Source organism: Alligator sinensis, unplaced genomic scaffold (assembly GCF_000455745.1).
Source record: "Alligator sinensis unplaced genomic scaffold, ASM45574v1 scaffold1255_1, whole genome shotgun sequence".
Classification (NCBI taxonomy): Eukaryota; Metazoa; Chordata; order Crocodylia; family Alligatoridae; genus Alligator; species Alligator sinensis.
In genome coordinates, this window is record NW_005843120.1 from 195,374 (window position 1) to 219,554 (window position 24,181).

Below are 24,181 nucleotides of genomic sequence, written 5' to 3' on the forward strand. Positions count from 1 at the left end.
AGGGGCCTGCAGCCACCCCAAAATTCATCATAGCCCCGCTAAGCCCTTCTCCCAACACAGCCGCCCGCCCTGCTCCAAGCGCAGCCCAGCCCAACCCACCCCCCACCGCCAGAGCCCAGTGCAGCCCTGGCCCCAGTCCGCAGAGGCAGCCCACCCTCGCCCCATACAGATCAAAGGGCACATATCCCCGGTGCCTTCCCAGGGTTCATGCAGCAACAGGAGCCACCCCCCTAGATGAGCTGCAACTCTGTCCCACACCCTGCCCCGCCCCAGCTGGGTAGCTCCTGCCCAAGCCTCAACTCCACTATGTCCCTCACCGTGGGAGCCTTGATCAGCCTTCCCCACGCCCCTTCCACCACAACAGACTTACCAGCTGGATGCAGCTCTCCAAGCTGCCAGGCTGTGCTCCTCACCGCCTACATGGCGCGCTGTGGCTCCGCGTATGCACGGGGCATTTACTCGCCAAATTACCAGCCACATCAGGCAAAAAAAGCTGATTTCCAATACAGTCAACTTTCTTTATATCAGTGCCAATCCAATATCAGACAGATGTATCGGTGCACCCCTAGCCAGAGCATCTCCCCTCCTTTATTTCCCCCTGGCTTCTTTAGCATTCCAGGAGCCAGTAGGAGCAGGGAAACAGCAGTTTCCCCAAAGCAGGGCATTTTGCCCCACACCAAAGCACACATGCATGGCTGTGCGCAGCACCAAAATGTGACACAAATTTGTACCACTACTTTTCTTTCCCCACTGCAAGCGCACACCCCTGCATGTGGGGACATGCCCAATGTGTTGTGCATTTAAAACTGATTTATTAAAGGAAGTATTACCTGTAGGTAACTGATTGAACTGATTGTTTCTGGTCAGGCAATCCTTCAAGATTTTAGAACTGGAAGATGTTACCCTCTTGTTTATTTGTGGATTGGAAAAGAAAAAAAATGTTCCTGCTTTTTCAACTCCAAATGAACTACTCAAACTAAAGTAGGTAAATAAACCGAAACAAACCAAACGTTCCTACAGACATGCAGACTAAAAGGCTCAGTTAGCAATTCAATAAATTCTAACTCCAGGTGCTTAGTCAATAATTCCCATCAATCCAGTGATTTTACTTTCTTTAAAACTTCAGTTGCAAGCACAAAATGCTTGAATATTTTTTTGCAAAACTCTAGAACTCTTGGTTCCAAAATGATATCTTTTATTAGACCAGCTAAGGAATCACAAAAAAAATCTCCTGTTAATTTTTTTTTTGCAGTTTCTTAGTTGGTCTAATAAAAGGTATCATTTCTGAACCAAGAGTGCTAGAGTTTTGCATGTCTTTTTGTCTCAGACCAACATGGCTACCAGATAGATCCCTGAATATTTTTTAAAATTCATTAACACGAGTGGTCAAAATTTCAAATTTAAGTTTAAAGACATTTATTTTTATAAATGAAAATGTATTGCGCTTAAATTTAAAAAGGCAATAATGCTTTTTTGTTTTTAAGAACACCATGATTTTTATCGAACCAGCTAAAAGAGCTATCTATGGGCATGCGTATTTTTATACTAGAGCTCCAACCTCAAGCTTCTCCTAAAAGTGAATTAATTTTTACATCTCACTAGAACACTAGGTATATTTAGATCACTAAGTCTTTCAAAAAGACCGTTCATTTTAATACTCGCTTGTTTGCATGTGAACATCTTACTTCACTTGTAGCATCTAGGAATATTAGGACTAGAAGGAGAGAAATCTCACTACTTCTGTAGTTTATTTTAAGTATTTGACAGTCCTTCCTCTATAGCATTTACACACTGTGAAGTCACCTTTGCATTCAGGCTGTGAGAAAGATTCATGTATGACAGGGGAGGAAACTTTTTAAAATAGGAAATGGGGTTTGTAGAACTACAGAAGTCAGTAGGCAGACTCAGAAGTGTGGCACCTGAAACAACAATTCATTCATCTTCTGTAATTAACTGGATTTCAAGTAGACATTGTTGCATCAATTATGTGCACTTGTTTTTAAAAAATACTGCCTCTTTCCTTTTTAATGCATCATTTCAGGAAGGTATGTGGCTCAAAAGAAATACAAGGAATTAAAATTACACAGAGCTAGAAGCAAGCTGTATGCACACCTTTTGTATAGTCTTCCTTTAGGCTTACAATTATTTCTACCCTTCAAACTTTGAAAGCTTTGATTGCAAGGCAGAAGTGTTTCAGGGAAAGTACATTTCCCCCTGCCCAAAATGAAACCCAGATCCAATCTAGGGAAAAAGTGATAATTAAGAATTTCCTTCATAACCCCACTGAAAGAGTTGCTCTGAAGAACAAAACTCAAGTTCAATTCTGCAGAGCGCTAATACTATACTCTTTTTATTTTTTTCAGTCCCCATCTGTTCATCGTTGTCGTCAAACTGACCAATCAAGCACCTGTATATGCAATACAATAAATATTCATAAGCGTATTAATCTGGCATCTAACCTACAGGTTTTATAATATCCTGAAGAGCCTAAGAATTTTGTAGGTGATATGTTGTATTGGACACACTGCACAGTTGGGATGCATTTGTTCAATACAAAATATCACCCACAAAAATCCTTGCTCCTTGCAGATTCCCTGGACCACCACAGCTATATCACTTCAACACAACCTGAAGATCTGAGTATCTTATTTTCCAAAAGAAGATATCCCTGTTAATTCGCAGTAGTTACTCTAAAGGTAGGGTACATGTAGGAATCTGGAAATGTATAAATGACAATGCTAATAATTAGCACTCTCCCTGGGGCTGTTTTCAAATCAGTACCTGTACTAGCCAAATTACTAGTCTGCCACATGCACAAGGTCACTGTAACAGCATACTTCTCACCATTCCTATGCAAATATGCTTTCTCCTTAGAGTTAAATTATCTCCTCCTATGTCCTATGATCATGTTACCTTGCTGACTTTAGCATTAGGCTCCTTCTCCTGTTTTTTCACATCCTCTTTTCGGTCCTGCTTCTGCCCTGCTGCCATTTTTTCCTCATCATCTTCAATTCGTTTTTTGTCAGGTTTCAGATCTCGAGTCTCCACAATTTTTGGAGTAGGTTTAGATATTCTTGGACTCCTCCTTAACGTACGACCAGCATTGGCATCCTCTGGGGGTGGATCAGGCTTTTTCTTTCTGCTAGAGATCCTGATTGTTAATTTAATTCCTTCTTTCTGCCTCTCCGAGGTTATCTCCTTGTTATCTGTAATACAGCCTTCCTCATCAGAAACCAGTTTATATTTAAATTTGCTTTTCTGTGCTGTAGGTTCATTTTCAGTCTCCGAAGTGTCCTCTGCATTAGAGATTTGGGCGTTATCTAGTTTATCTGGTTCTGACATGGAAACTTCCGATTCCTCTGTTGGCTTTTCACAGTCTGATTTTTCCTGTATTTTGCTGTCACAAGGGAGTGTGCTTTTACAGTCAGAGCCCTCTTGTTCTGAAACAGGCTTGCCTGAAAGAACAGGAGAAGTAGATGATGGAGGTGTTTCAGCAGCTCTGGAAGAATTAGGTTTCTTCTCCAGTTCATTTTTGCTTTTCAAACCCTCATCACCTGGTACATCAACCTTGGGTGGCTCTTTAGAAGTGGATGTCTTCATAGACTTTTCAAGTTTTTCTAAGCTGTCCTTAAGTGGAAGTCTTCTGTCCTTTTTAATTTTCAAAATTAGCTTCTCTTCAGGGCCTTTGGGGTAGTCTACAGTTTTTGAGGCCTCTTCCACTATTATCTCAGAAGTCATACTGTCGAGGGCCTCCTTTTCCGTAGGACTAGATTCCACTTTTAAAGGCACTTTCTGACTAGCAATCTCAGAGATTGTAGTTGCTACCTCTTTTCCCACAGGCATCACAGTTTTCTCAACCTCACATATTTTCACAATTCTGCAAACAGAGTTTAAACAGTCTGGTACTTTTTCCCCACTTATACCATTTTTCTCCTTTAATGAGCTGCTGCTCTCTTCCTTCATGCTGATGGAGTGTTCTGACTTATTATTGTGGGTGACATTTGGGGCTTTTTCACAGCTAACCTCTCCATTGACTAGTAATTTCCCATCAGGACATAATGCAGTAATAGTAGGAACGCGCTTAAAAGCCTCCTCTTCTGGTTTCCCTTCCTCTTTCAAGACCTCTTTTGGGGGAGTAACACATTTGCACAAGGGGCCCTTGATTGGGCTGTCATAGTCATCGGTCAGTTTGATCTCCCGCTTCTTCAGCGGGATCTTTGCCTGCTGGTCATTTTTCAGCTTCTCACTTTCCTCCACAGATTTCTCCACAATTTCCTGGGGAGTTCTGACATTGACACAAAAGTCTAATCTCTCAGGTTCATGAACTATTTTATCTGTGCTGCCTTTTACTTCTCTTAAATCCCTTGGGTCTACTTTCATTTCCTTTACTTCTGCTTTAAAAGGCTTGACATTTTCTTTAAACGAATCGCTTTCTTCTTTGATAATCTGCTTTTCCTCATTGTTTTCTGGGGTTTTCTCTAGTTTTACGATAACCGGGAGTTTTATAATTTCCTTTTCTTCTACTTTCTCTACTTTAATTATGTTTCCATCTTCTGTGGTAGTAGGTGGAGGAAGACTTTCTAATTCTTTTGACTGTTCCTCCACTGTCTTTTTTTCTTCTTTTATTTTTAATTCTTTTTCTGTGAACATAAGAAAACAATTATTACATAAGCACCAGAAAAATTCTAGGATGTTAAAAAAAAAAAATCAAGCAGACAGTACATTCTAATCATCAAAATTTCCTATAGAAATTATTAAGAGTCTGTCTCCTCTGATGCTGGCATTAACAAAATGACTGCCAAATGTTATCGATAAAATATAAGGGAATTGCAGTTGTCAAATTAAAAGCAAAAGCATCTAAACCTAACAAAGAATTCAGGAAAGCTCCAAATTTGTCTCTTTTTTCTGCTGATCTTTTAGCCACAATGAATGGCAGTCTATTGCTTCTAGAACATTTATTACTCAAAACCTAAGGAAAGAAGACCTGAAACTCTACTTTCAAAGATCTCACTCTAAAATGTTTTAAGGAATTCCTTGTATTGGAACCAGAAATGCACTATACAGCTGTACGCTGGTGTAACTTATTACAGTGTAGTTACCCGAGAAAAAATGAGTGCAACTACATTGGTGCGTCTTCCTCTATTTTTTTCAGTCTTCTCTTCCCTCCCCACTATCCAGGACCTCAATCTCTCACTCTTCTTTTTTTCCTTAGCTACTCAGAATATTAGGAGGCAACAGCAATTCTAAGCCTTGCCTCTCCTGGAGAAAGCTACCGTTCTAAGAACCACTTCAACTTCCTAGATCGCTTGTAAAGCATTTCGCATCTAGTAGAAAAAAAGACTTCATCTGTTCTGCAAGTTGTCTAAATGCTATTTCAGGGAAGTATGCAAATTTAGAAAGGGGAGCAGTTTAAATGGTTGCATTCTGGACTAATTTAATGCAAGCATGGGTGAAGACAAGGTAAAATAATTCTACCAGTTCTTCCACTATAATTCCACAAAATACTGGAAGGCCTTTTTCGACTTCCCAGAATACAATGTTTCTAAAAACAATGCCCAGATCAGGGTACCAAAGAAATAGCCTGCAGGCTGAATCCAGTCCCTGGAGCTGTGTTGCCTGGCTCCTGGGACTTCTAGATGGGCTGGGAATTCAGGGCAGTATCCAGACCCAAAATCCAGGACACAGCCTGGCCAGGGTATGTGTTGGCAGCAGGGGGTGCATGACAAGGGCAGTTCTCTGCCACCGCTGCCACTCACCCTACTACGTCGAGATCCAGCCTGTAAGGAGCCCCTAGTGAGTTTGACACTTCTGGCCTAGAGAATAGGACGAACACCAGAAGTTCTTAACTCAACCAATGCAGAACAGTGCTACCTGTTGTACTGAACTGTCTGTGCTTAAACCTTCTAATTAAATTACAAACAAACTTAATACCTGGTATGGACAAAGCCCCTGTGCATAGCATTGCACATTCTGTTAGCTATATACATCGGATGCTAGTCAAACAACAAGTAGTGGTGTTAGTGGTTCTTGATGGATTTGTGTGCCATGCTACCTTGAGATTTTTCTAAACTAGGGACATTTTCTAAAAGGTTTAAAATTGATTCAGCTAAACAGATTTTAAGATCACTTAAGATTCACTGATTCCAATTAAAAACATCTGCATCAAACGTGTCAAAAATTGGCAGTAATAAAGCAACAAGAAATAGCGGTTCTTCACTGATAAGAAAAAACAAGATAGGAACAGTTACCTTGCTATCCGATAGGTCTTTACTGTCAATATTAATTCAAGTCAATATTAATTAATTCAATTTTAATTAATTCATTATTAAATCAAGTCAAATCCAACTATTTAGAATTATTTTGAGAGCACCCCTCTCATTTTCAAAATAGGTTACAGAAGGTATGGGGAAAGAACCCATAATTTATAATATAAATGCAAAAGTAAAACAACAGATGTAGTGTTATGTTGAAAACAATTAGCAGGGGTTCCCAACCCCCGGGCCACGGCCCGAAGGGTCAGCTGCTGCTCTACAGGAGGGTCGGCTGCTGGACCAGAAGTGACCGCAGATCAGCAAACCATGGACTGGAAGTGACCGGCATACTGAAGACTGGCAGTCAATCCTTTTTTATACTGAGTATAAAAAAGGGTTGGCTGCCTGCCCACAGTATGCCGGTCACAGCTGGTCCGCAGTTTGCTGGTCCGCGGTCACTTCCAGTCCATGGTTTGCCAAAGGCGGGACATAAAAAGGTTGGGAACCCCTGAACTATAGTACTGCATCAACAGAAAAAAATGTGATGTCCATTAGGAATGTGAAAGGTTGGGTGAAAACCCAGTACAGGACAAATGGAAGAAAGGTAAATATAGGAGAGCAAATGTCAAGACTTTAAAATAATATAAAACTCAAAATGTACAGCAAAAACAAAGGTAAACTATTTCAAAAGAAGGATTGTATGTACAATTTGTTTTCCAAATAAATTGAGTACTCCTCCCAAATTCTTTTGAACAATAAGATGTATAAATCAGATTCGTGTATTCTAGATAGTCAGCATTTAAAACTGAACAACGGGATGTTTATTCCTTGTACACAGCTCAAAAGGACAGCGGAAAAAAAACTCATTTCTAGAATGTTTCCTTTTCAGGAGGTTGCAAATTCAGACTGATGCAGCACAACATCTAAAGCTTGGTGAAAAATAAGGATAGAAAACCTGGGGTAGATGTTTCTTCTTCCTTTTTGGGGTCTTCATCTTCTAGGCTTGGGCTTTCACGTGATGAACTGTCCTGCTGGTTGTTGTTTTTCAACAGTGCAGGATCAATTTGTGCTTTCAGGAGCTCGAGTGTCTGAGCCAGATCATTTCGGCTTCTAAATGACAAAGGAAAGAAATGAGTTGTTTGGTAACCTTCCTATTGGCCTGCACAAATGGTTTCTTTTTTAAATCAAGATCACTCCTGAATAAATGAATGATGCAGTTCAAACTGCACACAAGATCAGTGACACGGCTGGCCCAATCAAAATGGCCATGATTTTATGAAGAAATAACTCACAATTTTATCCACAGCAAAGCTAAAATCACCTTTCTGACCCTTTTAATTGACCCTTTTCTGACCCTTTTAACTTTGTACACCTGCCAACACCTTGCACTGGACCTAAGCCTCCACTAGGTATTAAACACATGGTGTGTTAGTTTTCTAAAACACCAAATGGAGTATGTGTTTTCGCCCATTTGTCTTCATTAGCAGCGGTCAGATTCCTTCATTGGAAGGCCGTGCAGTACGCTACTTATGAACGAAAAGGGTGATCACAGCACTTAAGATTTGCAAAAAGATTTGCCAAGAGTAGGAGTTTTGAAGTGATGGGAGCCCAAGAAGGGTGGCTGTGCCTTAAGGAAATGATCCTTCGGGCACAAAGCAAGACGATCCCCGAGCGAGGCAAAAGGGGGAAAGGGGCCAGGAGGCTTCCCTAGCTGACCAGAGAAATCCAGGGCAGCCTAAGGGACAAAAGGGGAGCACATAAAAAGTGGAAACAGGGAGAGATCACCAAAGACGAATATACCTCCTCTGCTCGTGCTTGTAGGGAGGCAGTTAGACGGGCCAAAGCTGCCATGGAGCTGAGGATGGCAACCCAAGTAAAGGACAACAAGAAATTGTTTTTTAGATATATTGGGAGTAAAAGGAAGGCCCAGGGAGGAATAGGACCCCTGCTAAATGGGCAGAAGCAATTGGTGATGGACAGGGGGGACAAGGCTGAACTCCTCAACGAGTTCTTTGCCTCAGTGTTCCTAAGCGAGGGGCACGACAAGTCTCTCACTGGGGTTGTAGAGAGGCAGCATCAGGGCACCAGACTACCATGCGTAGACCCTGAGATGGGGCAGAGCTTAGAAGTGAAAAGTTCAGTATCATCATTCCCATAAGCTGCCTTATCTGTTACTGTTTATTTATATGTTTGTTACCAATCTGATCTCTATTATTATTATTATTAATGAAGCCCTCTGTTAGAACACATCAGCTATGTCAAATTCTAGCTGGTAACATGACATACTTGGCACCCCTCAGATCCAGGTCTTGTGTGACAGCTTGTCTTACTGTAGTGCCTCCAAAATACAGAGCTGTATCCTCTGCTAGAATTCCACATTCAGTACAAGCATTTCCACCTTCCAAGGACATCCATAAATCTGGTTTAATTTCTTCATTGTCAAAGCGTTCCTTCAGGAAAGTCTGTAAAAAAAGTATGTAGCATTTGAGCAACAACTAGAAGAATCATCCTGCTCTACAGCCTTTTTAGCTAACCCAGTTATAATTTACTTTTGAAGTATGTTTGAAATGTTCATAAAAATAGTAAAGTGATTTTTTTCCTCTCAGGAGCTAAGGTCTACTGCCTTTGTACAGACAGTAAATTTTATTTAAATTATATCACCTGATTGCATCCATCAGATGCAAGACCTAGACAGGTTAGACCAGTGGGCAGAAAACAACAGAATGCAGTTCAACAAGGAGAAATGCAAAGTGCTGCACCTAGGGAGGAAAAATGTCCAGCACACCTACAGCCTAGGGAATGACCTGCTGGGTGGCACGGAAGTGGAAAGGGATCTCGGAGTCCTAGTGGACTCCAAGATGAACATGAGTCGGCAGTGTGACGAAGCCATCAAAAAAGCCAATGGCACTTTATCGTGCATCAACAGATGCATGACAAATAGGTCCTAGGAGGTGATACTTCCCCTCTATCAGGCGCTGGTCAGACCGCAGTTGGAGTACTGCGTGCAATTCTGGGCGCCGCACTTCAAGAGGGATGCGGATAACCTGGAGAGGGTCCAGAGAAGGGCCACTCGTATGGTTAAGGGCCTACAGACCAAGCCTTACGAGGAGAGACTAGAGAAACTGGATCTATTCAGCCTCCGCAAGAGAAGGTTGAGAGGCGACCTTGTGGCTGCCTATAAGTTCATCACGGGGGCACAGAAGGGAACTGGTGAGTATTTATTCACCAAGGCGCCCCCGGGGGTTACAAGAAATAATGGCCACAAACTAGCAGAGAGCAGATTTAGATTGGACATTAGGAAGAACTGCTTCACAGTTTGAGTGGCCAAGGTCTGGAACGGGTTCCCAAGGGAGGTGGTGCTCTCCCCTACCCTGGGGGTCTTCAAGAGGAGGTTAGATGAGTATCTAACTGGGGTCATCTAGACCCAGCACTCTCTCCTGCTTATGCAGGGGGTCGGACTCGATGATCTATTGAGGTCCCTTCCGACCCTAACATCTATGAATCTATGAATCTAAGGTCCTTCAGTCACTTATGCATTAAGAAAACCTTGACTATTTCAGATTAGTTACTATACTGATGCAGATCTTATGGGTGAAAAATTATATGCAATATATGGCTCAGGCAAGTAAAACCATTTATTTAAATATTTAAGCAGGGAAGCTGACAGCAATAGTGGATGACGTGTTTGAAATCTGCATAATGAACCCAACAGGGTGATGTAGTATTTGAAATCTCATGCTTCCGCTCTCAAAGTAAATACCCAGCAAGTTGTTTTGGAGAGAAATTTATTTTTTCTTCTTTTTTCTTTTTTTTTTTTCAGGAAGAAAAAGCCTTGAAATATGGACAAGTTTTAAAGTTCACCAATTGGCTGGAAACCCAAGATGCCAGGACTCCCTCAGCATAAGCAGCCCCTAGCAGCCATGATTCAAGATGAACGTAGTTTAGCATTTGCTTGATTTGATTTGTTGCATTTATTTTCTTCACATTATTAAAATCTCCTTGGTGGTAACCCTGGGATGTTATATAACCCACGGAGAGTGCCTTTGAGATGTAACTTTTTGTGCAACATCAGTTGCTAAATTACAGATGTTTAAATATGCTATAGGCATAAAATAATTTAAAATACAGAGGGTGCATCTACACGTGTAATTAGGACAAAAAAATAACTCCGGCACAGTTCATGCTGGAGTTTATTTCTCCTGGGAGGTGTTTACACGTGCGCCTGGGATCACAGCACTTTGAGCTGGGACAGAGCAGTCCCGGGCTGGCAGGGGACCCAGGGGGTCAACCTACTACCCCAAGGCTTCCTCACCCTGGCTCAACATGCTGCAGAGGGGCTGGGACACGAGGGTGCTACAGTGTGAGGCTACCCGGCAAGCAGCCCCCTCACTGTAGCACCCTCGTGCCCCAACCAGCCCCAGTCACTGTCTACACGTGTGTTTTGGCGCACGTAATTACTCTAATAGTATTTGTCCCAGACAGTACTATCCTACAGCTGAGTCAATTAATTTATTATGCCCTAATATGGGCACACAAATAGATGGTGTGAACTAGAATAGATGGTGACGCTTTACTGCAGAGCTAATTAGTCAGCTCCGCAGTAAAGCATATGAGTAGATGCATCCAGACAGTATTTGCAATTGTTTGCTTAAAAAAAAAAAAAATCTAAAAATCAATTATTCGAATATTTTAAATAAACTCTAAATGAAAGGTTTTGCATTGGAAATTATCCCATAGTACAAATGTCTCTCTCTCTTTCTGGTCTCCCAGGCCTCGAGGACCTGTAACAGCCTTAACTACAGCCTTCCATCTCCTCCTATCTTGCATAATCTCCTTCTATCTTGTTGCATCTTCCCTTATCCCTTCCAGCTCAGTTTTTATTTTATCTTCCCATTGTTGCCTTTGTCTGCCTCAAGGTTTGATACAGTCCAGCTCAGCTTCCAAAATAAACCTTGTATGCTTTCTCTCATCTGTTCTCATGCTATTCCTTGTTCATTTGATTCTCTGTACTCTTATCTTGCCCAAGACATCAGGTCTTTTGTAAATGTCCACAAGCTCTTGATTATGTCTTATCCTCCATATTTCGTTTTCTTGTACTGCACCAAATATTTTCCTTTCTACTGTCTACTTGCAGTCTTTTTCCTTTTGCCTTAGTCAGCATCCAGGATTCACATTCATATAAAAGAATAGGTTGAACAATTGTACTATAAAGCTACATTTTAAGGTTTCGTAAGATTTTCCTTGATGCTAACCATTATTTTATTCAGGCCCACACGTATATATAGAAAAATAAAATCTCTTGTATTTATTCAAATCTAAGATGACTCTGAATTTAAGATGACTTCTGATAATTAGAGTCTATACATGGAAAATGTATAAGCCTTATCATTTTTCCATGTATAGAATCTAATTATTGTAGGGCTGCCTTAAATTCACCCAGCCACACACACCCATCGCTGCAGGGGGGCAGGCAGTGAGGAAGCAGGTGGTGTGCGGAGGTCAAGCAGCTTATCCCCTACTTGTGCCTGCCCTCCCTGCTGCCTGCCTCCTTCCCCCTCAGGACCTCCTTCCCCCTCTGCCTCTACTCTTCTTCCTCACCAGCCTCTGCTCCCTGCTTCCCCTGCACCTCACCCTTGATCACTACCAGCATGCCCCTCCAAGCATGGGACATGGAGCATAGCCCCAGACCAGCCCGCATAGCTACAAGCTGGGCTGGGGCCATGCTGTGCCTAGGCTGCAGCTTGAATGGAGCCTGTTGGTAAGTGGGGAAGGAGAGGGGCAGGTGGAGGAGAAGAGGCTGCATTAGGAGGGAGATGTGGGGAAGAAGCTGCAGGGGGGACATGACAAGGTGCAGAAGTGAGGGGGTAGGAGGGAGGGCAGGCAGCAGCCGTGGCTATGGCCCCAACCTCAAGTAGGAGCTGGAGCCTGAGCCCTGACAGCAGCCGCATGCCCTGCCACTGCTCTCGTACACAATTCTAAGATGAGGGGATTTCCCCCCACCCCCACACGTTAAATGGGTGAAAAAAACCTTGTCTTAGAATCCAGTAAAACAGTATATAAAAAGAGCCACCTCTTCATTTTACTAAGAATGATGACAAGCACTGCTTTGAGTCTAAAAGATCATTAAGAAGTCACCAAGACCAATCTGTAGGAGCCAAAGGAAATTCAAGAGGGCAGTGAACCCTCTTCGTGTTAGCACTCAGCAGCACTGTTTCACTTCATCCCTAGTCACAGTCTGAGCTCTGCTCCCAAAGGGTTTGCTCCTGGCTACTTGGACTAAACTGTGATTTTGTGTCTCCAGGAAACTAAAACTCAACTGGTCAATCCCTGAGAAAAAACTCCAACTCCATCCTCTTTATAATCATCCTTCAGATATTTGAAGACTGTTGCCATACCCCCCTGCCTCACAATTCTCTTCTCCAGACTAAATAACCCTAATTCCTTCCACCTTTCCTCATATAAGACATGCCTTCCAGGCCTCTAATCATTTTTGTCACTCTCCACTGGACTCTTCAATCTGCCCACAGATTTCTTGAAGTGTCAGCCCAAAAACGGACACAATACTCTATGTAAGGCCTCACCAGTCCTGAATGTTGCTAGCACACAGTAGGCCCTTTCTCCCCAAGCCACTGCTTCTCCCGATTCTCCCTTTCATACATATACTGTATATATATTTTCTGAAGGGTACCATAAACCAAAGAACAAGTTATACACCAGCTACTACCCAAAAAACAATTTCCTCATGAATATAGTTATGCACATGTTATTCATTATTCAAAGACAAAAATAAATCAACCAGAACCTGCTGTTTGATAAATGGAGACTGACTGAAGTCAACTGCTCAACTGCATGGTCACTAATAAGATTTAAAATGTGTAGCAAGCAACAGAAAAAAAGAGACCTACCTGACAATGCATTTCCACGTAGACCCATCCTGGTCATCTTGTTCTTCTACATACATCCTAACATTATGCTCTTGATCCAGCTGGTACCAATACATTAAGCCATCTTTGTCACGACCAATTGGCTGAATGCGCATAGTGTCGGCATCATCCTCATTAATAATATTCTTAAATTTTAGATTGTCATCAAACTGACACTCACAGAGGTACTGAAAAAAATCCAATACAGAAAGATTTTAGACATCAATATAGTACAGAAATTATAAAAATCACCTTTATTTTTGTAGTAGTGCACTTTGGGGACTCTACTTAAACCTGCCCTTACTGGTTTTGTGAATGAGCTAGATTGGGATCTCCATTCTACATTTTCCTGTTAAATCAAACATGTTTTTAGTTCTTTTTAGTGGCCTATGTAAAGATATCTTTGGAGAGAGAAGAGTGGAGGCATCTCTCTTCCATAGAAAGAACTCCATTACGTTGTAATACCATAAGAAAGAAATCAATCTGCAATACATATATAAACAAATAGATGCTTCTATTTCCCCTTTAAAACTGGTCATTGAAACTCTGTAACTTCCACATTGTGTGTGTAAGCTGGAAGCTTCTTTTATATGAATGACCCATCTGAACAGTGGATATTATTTATTCAGGTTTTAGTCTACAGTAAAATTCAGGTATTTTGAAATAATCCAGTGGAGGTTTTTTACTCCTGCTCACTAGCTGAAGATCAAAAGATTAGCTCCAATTCTTACCTTTGTGCCTGAGACAAAATCATTTTGAGGTAAGCCAGTTTACATTAAGAGAAGTGATACTGTGTGGTTAAACACCCTCTACCAGGCAGAATGGCAATTACAAGAAAATTTCAGTACAAAGTATGGGAATATCTGTAGAGAACATCATATTCTCCTGGGACTTATCCCATTGATAAAACCACCAGAAGCTATGCCTGGTCCTATCTGTTTGTTACATCAGTTTCAAGTTTAATATACCTAAGTACAAGATTGAGAAGTGTTCAATTATGCCAAGCTTAGGTCCTATTAATGACAAAAGGTTACTCATTAAAATATCAAGTGCATTACCTTCAGAATCCCGAGTTTGCACTCAACGCTCATTTCCAAGTATCCTTTCTTCTCCATCTCCCAAGCCCAAGTGCTATTGAACTCTTGGCATATCTGTAAGATGAAATTGTCAATTAATTAGTGTTAGTGGATGGAGGTAACTTGAAACCCCTACATACAAGGACTGTTTTGTGGTAATACAAGTATTTACTTCTATCCACAAGCTGTTTAATGCCTGTAAGCAAAAGACTACACACAACAGCCCCCCCACCCAAAGATGAACCCATGCATGGGTGGGCAGACACTAGGCTTGTCTTCCCTAAGTTTTAAAAAGGCAAATCCTCTAGACCTTGTCCCCTCCCTGGCCCTCTTTCTGCCCCCCAGGGGGCCAGTGCCATCCCCTCTCACCCATTTTGTGCTGGGATTGGGCCCTGGGGCCCAGCATTGCCCCCGCCTGGCCCTCTGCACTGGAACTGGGTGCTGGATCCAGCACGCAGGGCCCAGATATTTGGCAGCAGTAAAGTGCTACTGGTCTCCCATCAGAGATGACTTGAGCAGGGTGCAGGGCCTGGGGCAAATCAGCCTGTGCAGGGCCCTGCCCACATGCGTCCCAGATGTGAAGAAGCTGGCAGTGGATTCGGCGGGTGGGGGGTGGTGAGCAGCTGGATGTGAAGCTGTTGGCGGTGCTGAGTCCCCACAGCTGCTCTACCTGGCCCCCCCAAAGCATGGGGCCCAGGGCGGTCTCCTCAATTCGCCCCCCCCCCAAGGATGACCCTGTCTCTCATTGCCAAATTTCCAGACCCATGGGGAGCCCCACAGGCCAAGTGACATGGCACCACCGGCCAGATCTGACCCACGGACTAGAATCAGAGCTCTCAGATTTAGTACATAAATTCTCTGGACTCTGGAGCAGCCCCTGCCTCCTAGCGTGTGGCTGTACGTTTCCAAGCACAGCGGGATCCCAATCCCCAGTCACACTATAGCTGCACACGTAACTGATAAATGCATTCCATTTTGTGAAACGACTAAATTATTTATAAAGCGCTGAGGTCCTTGGAGTGCCTGTTTTCAAAGCATTTAAGATATATTTTAAGACATTAAACTAGGACCATCTTTAAAAATGAATACAAAACAAATGGACGGACAAAGAAAAGTAGGCAAAAGTGCTGCTGATGAAAGATGGGTACATAGGATCAACAGCAACCCTACCCAATGCAGGGTTGGAATAATAACCTTTAAAAAGTTTTCTAAGAAGTGGAGGTCATGAGGGAGCATGTTTCACAAGCAAAAAAAGAAGCGTTTGGTTACTTAAAGTAGTAAAATTTCTAACTGCGGGCAGTTATCTAGTGCAGTGGTTTACAACGTGAATACCCAGCCTTACAATTTAAAGGAGTCCGCACCTCCATTCACAATTTTTAGGGGCCCGCAAATGATAAATGGTTGAAAACCACTGACCTACTGCAAATATCCACTTGAAAAGAACAGTGCAACTTCCAAGAGATGGAAGCTGCATGCTCCATGGTCCACACCAGACTGAGCCATGGACCCCAAGGCCACATGGATGCCCTTGCTGATGTGGCCTGAGGGTTGCGTGACCCCCTAGCTGCTTGGAACTCAGATAACCCTGGACTATGGTAAGACTATTTTTCTCCTAGAATAAAGGAGATATAAACCAAGGTATGTAAAAGGGAAAGGCTAACCTATGAATCCTCATGGCACATAGGTTTATCAAACAATGGTTTAATATAGATCAATACTGGTGGCTCTTAAACATATTAATCATATTGTTCAGTATTTTTAAATGCATAGCCACTGTGAAGAAAGTGTCATGCATGAAAACTCTTAGACAGATGGAAAGATAAAGAACCAGCTAAGAGCTGCAGGTAGGTAGGTAGGTTTGGAAAAAAAAAGCTCTAAGAAGATGGAATCCAGCGGTTACTCCTTAAGGCCCGTCTGCAAGTATTGGCATCTCCGATGAGAACTGTTCCTGCTGGCACAGCTAAACAGGCAGATTTGGACCATGTCAGAGACTGTCTTAAAGAGCTGAGCTGTATGCTTACCCAGCCCACACAAGTAGCACAGGAAGGCCTGATCTGTGAGAGAGGCTGGGAGGAGGGAAAGCTGCCTAGGCTCACTTTGCGCTATTCGTTTTAAAAGCAGTTTTTATGTAATAATCCTATTCTTAAAAAAATTAAGAGTTCTTTTTTTTTTTAAGAGAGACAATTAACTTGAAAGCTAAACTTCGGCCGCTCGGCACCTCCCCCCACGCCAATCCACCACCAGCTTCTTTGCCTCCGGGCCACACAGGAGCAGGGCCCCACACAGGTTGATTTGTCCTGGACCCTGCTTGGGTCATCTCTGATGGGAAAGCAGTAGCGCTTCTCCTCTGCTGCCAAAAGTCTGGGCCCACAGGGAGCCCTGGGCCCTGCATGCTGGATCCAGCACCCAGTTCCAGTGTCATGTGGTTTCTTTTGTGCTCCTTTATCACAGTGGTTCTCAACTGGGATGCTGCTAAATTTAGAAAGGTTATGGAGGGATGCCTTGAGACTAAAAACGTTGAGAACCATTGACTTAAGTCACAGCAATATGAAGGCGAAGGAATGCTTCTGCGCTACTGATACATAACTACTCAAAACCAAGACAACTCTGAATTAAAGACGACAGCAATAATTGGATTCTAGACACAGAAAATGTATAAATTTGTTATAATTTCCCATGTCTAGATTTTAATTATTGGAGGGTCATCTTAAATTCGCACCTACCCCCCCCACCATAGCAGGGAAAGCAGTGGCAGGGGCCAGGAGGTGGGGGAAGCAGTAGGGGACAGGCAGTGAGGGAGACAGCAAGGGGGCAAACAGTAGCGGGAAGGTCAAGCAGCCTGACCTCTGCTGTCTATCCCCACAACACTTGTTCCCTCTGCCTGCCCCTCTGCCCAGCACCTATTCCCCCCCATTAGTAGCCAGGGCTGAAGTAAACACATGCTCCATGCTGGAGCAGGCCCACAGCCAGAGGGTGAGCAGCAAAGGCTGGGGTGTTTGGCAAGGCTGCAGAGGTGGGGGGCAGGCAGCAGCTCTGACTCTAGCTCTGGCTTTGGCCCTGCCTCTGGCCCCAGCCCCAACCTGTGGTTGCCATCTCATACTCAACCCCCACCTTGCACTTGTTCTAAGAGAAGGGTTTCTTTTTCCCCCCCATGTTAAATGGGGATGAAAAAAAACTCATCTTGGATTCAAATAAATACTGTATATTTTCCCACAACTTCTGCCATTCTACGTAAGCTGATATGAATAATCACAAAATCTTTATCAGTGAGCATAAAGCTGGCAAATCCCCTCATATTAGAGTTACTGATAAATAGCTATACAGTTGATAATCTCACTGCTCTGATTTCTATCATTCTTAAACTCTAATCTGCTCCTGTACTCAAATGTCCAAAATTTTCAAGGTTTTGCATATGCTTGTATGTGTGCAATCTTCTCCATGCAGGATATGCATTTTCAGTGATTTGTGGTATACCCAAGCAGGCTGAAAGTCAGGCTAGAACATTATGCAACTAAAGTCTGGGCATGCACGCTGCTTTTGGCTATGGCACGGCCCAAGGTTCACTAAAATTCATACCAAGGATTTCTGACACAAGACCTGGTCACAGATTCCAGCATTTCAGAGCAAGACAACAAAGTTATTGTACCTTGATCAAGTATTTTTCCCATCTGTCTGCTGTGACAGACTTCCCAATCTTTCTCATCAGCTTCAAGTGAAGGTCCACCAACTCTCTGGGAACTGCAGTTTTGAGAGAAAAGAAAAGATAAATGTTACAATGACTACCACTAAATATTATCAGTGTACTGTGTTTAGATAATACATTGACAATCTTAGTAAGGTATTAACCATTCCAAACCCCACACCAAGATTTCTACAATAAAAAAGCAAGATCAACCTACATCTAAACAAAGAAATGTATTTTATTTAAAACCATAGCATGACCCCTACCCAAAGCACTCAAGTGTCCTAATACATCAATCATGACAAGAAAATCCCAGCAGCATTAAAATAATAATTTCACAGGAACCAAGTGAAACACCCCTCCAAAATCTCCTTTCATTAATCACAGGGAGCAGGACCCCTCGAGTCTCTCCAAAACTCTATCACAGCATTCATAGCAACATCCCCAAATTCAGGCAGAGGGGTCAGAGGCAGCAAGTTTCAGGGACCTAGCCCTCCCAGAGAATGACTGCCCATCAATCCCCTCTCTTTTATAACAAGAGGGAGGGAAACTGGATCCAGCTTAAGCTTGCTCACCGACCACAGGGGTTATAGTATGGCACAGGCCCTAGCACGGCTAAACTATCAATGTACGGAGGGCTTAGTGATACAGAGATGTTTGCTAGTTCACAAAGAATTGCACTACTGATCGTTATACAATGGGATTTCTCTCACCCAGCATCTGAGACTTATAATTCCACCTGGCACCACCAAGTGGCAATGCTATGCAACATCACTTCAGCGGGCTTTAGAACAGTGGTTTGCAACTTTTTCAGGGGCAAGGCACATGGGTACTGCTTTTTTGAATGCAGTGACACCCCTAGCTGACAGCCACTTTTGGTGCTGGCTCAGGATACCCGAAGGCATCTCAGCTGGGTTCAGCTGCTGGGAAGGACTGTGAAACTTTGATAAAAATGCCCTGTGCTGCACACCCAACTGGGAAGAGCTGTGCCACGTGCACATACTCCTATATTATGGCTCTGATCGATCTAAAGCAGGCAGAAGCTGCCTCGGGCTGTGCAGCAATTTCCGGCCTGGCACCCCCTACACTCCCCCCAGAGAGAGGCGGGCAGGGCAGCCCCACCTCCGCCTGCTTCCAGGAGGAGCGCAGGGGGTGGGGACAGACCAGGAAGAGCTGCACAGCGCAAGGCCTGCTTCAGGCTGATTAGAGAGCCCTAATGGAGGGAGGTGGGGGCATTTTTATCTGGTCACTGCCACTGCAGCACCCCCGAAAGGGCCCCCACAGCACACTGGTTGAGAACCACTACTTTAGATCACTTTGATCATCTATGCTTTTTGGGTTTTGTATATTTTTAGGAGCTGCTACAAAACTCAAAATTATTTGTGATTTGTCATCCAAGAACCGGGGATCTACTAGTTTTTACAAAATCTGAACATGATCTGTTTGCATGTAATACGCTGTATAAAACTATCTGTGTACAATATAGATGTAAAACTTTACACTGTGTTTTTTAAAACCTTTCAGTACTGCTCATTACACATTACTTTTTTCATAAATAAAAACAAAACATTATCAGACCTTTTGTTTCTAGTGGCCTTGATACACTGCTGTTACATGGCACAAGCCCTATGGCCGGATTCCCACTGATCTTTAGATTCACTAGCCCTGTTGTTGAAAAATTGTTTCTTCCATCACTATTACTTGCATTAAATCCTTTACCCAAGACCTGAGTTATAGTGCAAATTTCTGCCTTTCATTTCCTTTGTACCCTTCCAGCTAGCTAATAAGTATCTTTAAAACAAATGCCTTTTTTTTCTTCATAAAGCAAGTTCAAAGTATGTGGTTTAGGTGAGAAAGGTTATTTTTACTTGAACAGCAGCAGAACATTTATGTAATCAACAGGGATCTGGGTTTTCTGTTTCTCGTGGAAAATCATGGCTTTTCCCCTTTAAAGTAGAAAAACCCAGATTTTCCCCTTTGAAGCGGGAAACCATGGAAGGGAACTGATGTGGGGGGTCGGTGTGGAGGCGAGACCCAGAAGAGGGGAGTGAAGAAGTGAGGGGATCCCACAGAAGAGAGAAGGGGAAGGAGCAGGACCAGTGGGGAACAATGCAGAAGGGCAGGGAGGTGGAGCTGTCTGCACCCAGCTAGTGCCTCGGGCACAGGCTCCCCACCACAACTCATAGCCATGCAGCTGTGCAGAGCAGAGCCAAGGTGTTTGCAGCTCCAACTTGCCCGCCTTGCAACCTTGCCCCGTCTCCTGGCAAGGGCAGCAGGGGCCACTTCAGCTAGTGGAAAGTAAGGAGGCGATCAGCGCCCTGCCCGGCCCCAGAGAAGCTGCTGCTGACTTGGGAGGCTTCCCTCCTCCCCGGGCTGGTCAGATTCCTGAGGCTGCCCATCAGCTCCTGGCTTGCCAGGAAGGGCAGACCAGGAGCAGGATGCGTGAGGTTTCTGGGCATCCAAACCAAGCCCAAATTACTGCTTGTAAACTCCCAGGTGCCTTGGGTAGCAAGAGGAAGGGGAAGTAATTCCTCCCCTGCTCTCCCTCCTGGCCCCACTGTCTGGTCTCTGCACTCCAGGGTGAGTGGTGTCCCTCTCAACACAAATGTAGCTTAGAAATATATCAGGGGAGAGCATCAAGGGCTAGGCCAACAACTATTCACCAAAGCACCCCAGGGGAAACCAGGAGCAACAGTCATGAACTACTAGAAGAAGGTTTCAGACTGGATATAAGAAAAAACTTCACGGTTTGTGTGACCAGACTCTGGAACAGACTCCCAGCGGGGGTGGTGCAGGCACCTACCCTGGAGATCTTCAAAAGGAGACTGGATCCACACCTTGCTGGGGTGATCTGACCCCACCAGTCTTTCCTGCCCAGAGCAGGGGGGCTGGACCCGATGATCTCACGAAGTTCCTTCTAGCCCTAAACTTCTGTGAATCTGTGAAACACCTCCATTGCATTTGTTGTATTCTCCCAGTTCCCGGTCTGGGGAGCACAAACCAACCTAGGAACAGGGCTGTTGCTCTCAGGGCAGGCATTGACGCCTATTGGGATCCTTGTTCAAATTTACTGGGGCAATCCAGTACCATTGGCCAGGATGATGTAGTTGGGGTTGGTCCTGCTTTGAGCAGGGGGTTGGATTAGATGTGACCTCCCGAAGTCCCTTCCAGCCCTCATGGTCTATGACTGCAATTGTAAGACATGGTGGGACCGCCTGGCACAGGCCGGGGCACTTCCAAGCACAGGAACACCCCCACATTTCTGCTGAGGGCAGCCTCAGAGCAGCTCAGGTGTCTGACTCCAGCCCAGCCCCAGCAGAAACTGTTTCAGTCGGGCTTTGCTGCCCAGAAGTCCCAGAAAAGCCCAGAGGCTCTTTACACCCCCTTCTCAGCACAGATTTTATAGCAGAAGCAGCACCTGGGTCAAGTTGCAGGCTACCAAACAGTTTGTTTTTTCCGCCAGGGCAGATTGCAGGTATTTTGCTACCAGCGTGTTAAATTTGCTCGCAGGTTTAAAGAGAGCGCTTGTCAGAAGAAATGAATATGTGCTCTGGGAGGCATCATCCTTGTTTTTTAAATTATGCTTTTTTTCAGCTGGGGCCTGGGGGTGGGGGACAGGTGGCTTCAGGACGGGAATGAGGGGCACCAGCAGGGGCAGGGCACCAGCATGTCAGGGCTGCTCGGTGCCACAAAGTGGGGGGGGGAACAGCCACAGCTGGACCTATGTCCTGCTGAGCAAAGGGGGCAGGGGGAGCTCTGATTTTCCATAATAAAAAAAACAACTAAATCAAATGCCAAAATATGACAGTAGGTAGAATTTATTTTATTATAATGATTGAGACACTGGTAGGCTTCCAAACTGCTTTAAAATTGTATGTATATCAATAAAACATTGTATTCTACTGATACCTACATATATAGGGCAGTTTTATTTTAATAGTGAAAGAACACAGATTTGGGGGGTTTTAATCAAAGAATTTGGGGGTATTAATCAGAGACTTTTTGATTTTTTAAGAGAAAACCAGGATCCTTAATGATCAATAGCTGGCAACCTACAAACCAGGTGCAGGCTAACATTAAATATAGAGAAGTGTCTGTGTGAGCAGAGAGGCAGATTTGGAACAGTGTCTTTGAAGGGTCTTCCTGGGCCATCTAGTCCAGTTCAATTTTAAATGTGTGTGCAAGCTTGTGTGTATGTTAGAGACAGTGTGACAGAGAGACTATGGCTGCATGAGACAGAGCGACAGTGCATGTTAATGTGACACGTGGATATGAGAGAGTACGTACGAGTGTGAATGTGCATGAGAGTGCATCCAAGTGTGAGAGACAGACACCCACCCACCCCTGGAGCCTTTGTGTGCTGTGTACAGTTGTTTGTCTTTGATTTCCATAGACCCGTACTTCTTCCCTGGGTTTTCTTTGTACGAGCTGATCCAATAACTGTCGTTCCCAAGTGCCCATTTTAAAAGAGGAGAGCGTGGCTCCGCAAGGTGCCAGGCAATCCAGCTACGGATTTAATTATGCACAAAGTGCTTCAAGGGTTTGAGCAGCTCTGCTGAAGTCAACCAAACTACTCCTGTGCTTTATGCCGAGAACGTGTTTATGGGTGGTGCTGGATTGAACCAGAGTACTTGGCACCTTGCAGACTGAGCCCTCTCCGCTCTGTTTCCGAGGCACAATTTGTTTGATGCGAACATTTAGTTTTTGGAAACCTAGTTTGAAGAAGCATGTCCTGTATTTTGATCTCAAGACTCAAATTCATGGTCACTTCGAAAAGCCCTTGCTGAGGAGTCAGTCATTTGAGGAAATGGGGGCGAGTTATAAGAAGCCCAAAGGAAAGTCAATTCTGCACATGCTTAGTGGGTATCTAGCGTGTTTAAAACTGGTGTGGCCAACCTATGGCACAGATGCCACAGCTTGTATGGGCAGCCTCTGTGTGTGACAAATGGTAGAGAGGGGAGGGGACAGGCAGATAGAGCTCCCTGTTTAGATCAGGTAGGAAGCACAGGGCAGGGAGCAGAAAGCAGAGTGGCAGATCAGAGAGGGTGTGGGGATAATTTGTGGTATACCTGTCAACAAGGTTGGCCCCACTGGTTTAAAAGAAACTATTTAAGGCCTCTCTATCCTCTGCAACCCTCTAGCTAACATACAAAACTCCAAATATGATGCAGAACTATGTACGAGAACTGCAGAAAAACAAAGAAACCATCTTTGCCTGACCTACTCCAAAAGAGATAAATTTAAATAGGACATACCGTATTTACTTGACTATAAGACAACCCTGAATATACTGTAACCCCCCCAATAATTAGATTCTATATATGGGAAAATGGTACATAATTTTCCAGGTACAGAATTTAATTATTGGAGGTTTGCCTTGAATTTGTCCCCATCCCCATGCTACAGCAGGGAAAATAAATCAGTGGGGGGAGGGAGGGATCAGAAAGTCTCCTTGCTGTCTGCCACCCATCTTCGTCCTCCTGCAACCTCTTGCCCCCTCATTACTGTCGATTCTGCTCTCCTTAAGCATATGGAAGGGGAAAATTTGACAACAGTGACTTTGAAATAACCCTGCCTATAGTCATCCGAATACAGGCAAATCACTATGGGTACCCACAGACTTAGTTCATCCAGAACTGATGCATTTTAGTTTTTCTGAAACTGCTGCAAGTTTTAGCACAGGTACTCCATAAACACATTTTTAAGCAGCACCTTTGTACCTACTTATATATAGTACAAACTATGCATTATGAGAGTCCAAAGCTGAAAGGCTCATGATTTACCATTAAATGCATTGGGCTGGGCCCCAGCAGTCAACAGCATTTTAAGTAGAAATATAAATATAGCTTAAATAATTATCCCTTTAAGCTCCTCTAATGATATCAGTTAAATGGTTAACCGATAACACATGCCTAACATCCACGTGCTTCAACTAGTCCCCTCTCCCTCCTCCTTCTCTCCCAAGTCAGGGGTGTGCTGCAGGAACTTTAGGAATGCGGAGGTAGAGCCTCATGCTGCAAATAGCTGCCTTCCTGGGGCACAGTGCTGCTTCCCTTCCCCACCAGACTATGTCCAATGCTAAATGTTAAGTGCAATGCATTAACAGTATAAATATACTTACTGTTTAACCATTTAACTGTTTAACTTTTCACATCCCTAGTTTCAAGCCATGGTGACCCCATAGCTCAGCTCTGCTCAGTATGTGTACGGACTCCAGATATCCCCCCACAATGGACCCATGTGCTAATT

General features: G+C 43.8%; 1 protein-coding gene across 2 annotated transcripts in view; it reads right to left on the reverse strand.

Annotated features, from left to right (window-relative positions):
- RSF1 (remodeling and spacing factor 1) overlaps nt 1-18,023 on the reverse strand; it is a 61,154-nt gene extending 43,131 nt beyond the window's left edge. For both annotated transcript variants that reach the window (XM_025193885.1, XM_014526692.2), the window contains exons 1-5: nt 17,897-18,023; nt 14,233-14,325; nt 13,157-13,362; nt 7,207-7,361; nt 2,914-4,640 (exon numbers count right to left, since the gene is read on the reverse strand). In XM_025193885.1, the coding sequence (XP_025049670.1) occupies nt 2,914-4,640; nt 7,207-7,361; nt 13,157-13,362; nt 14,233-14,325; nt 17,897-17,953 (2,238 nt within the window). In that variant the 5' untranslated portion in view covers nt 17,954-18,023. The remainder of the gene's footprint in view (nt 1-2,913; nt 4,641-7,206; nt 7,362-13,156; nt 13,363-14,232; nt 14,326-17,896) is intronic.
- Between the last annotated feature and the right edge of the window lie 6,158 nt (nt 18,024-24,181).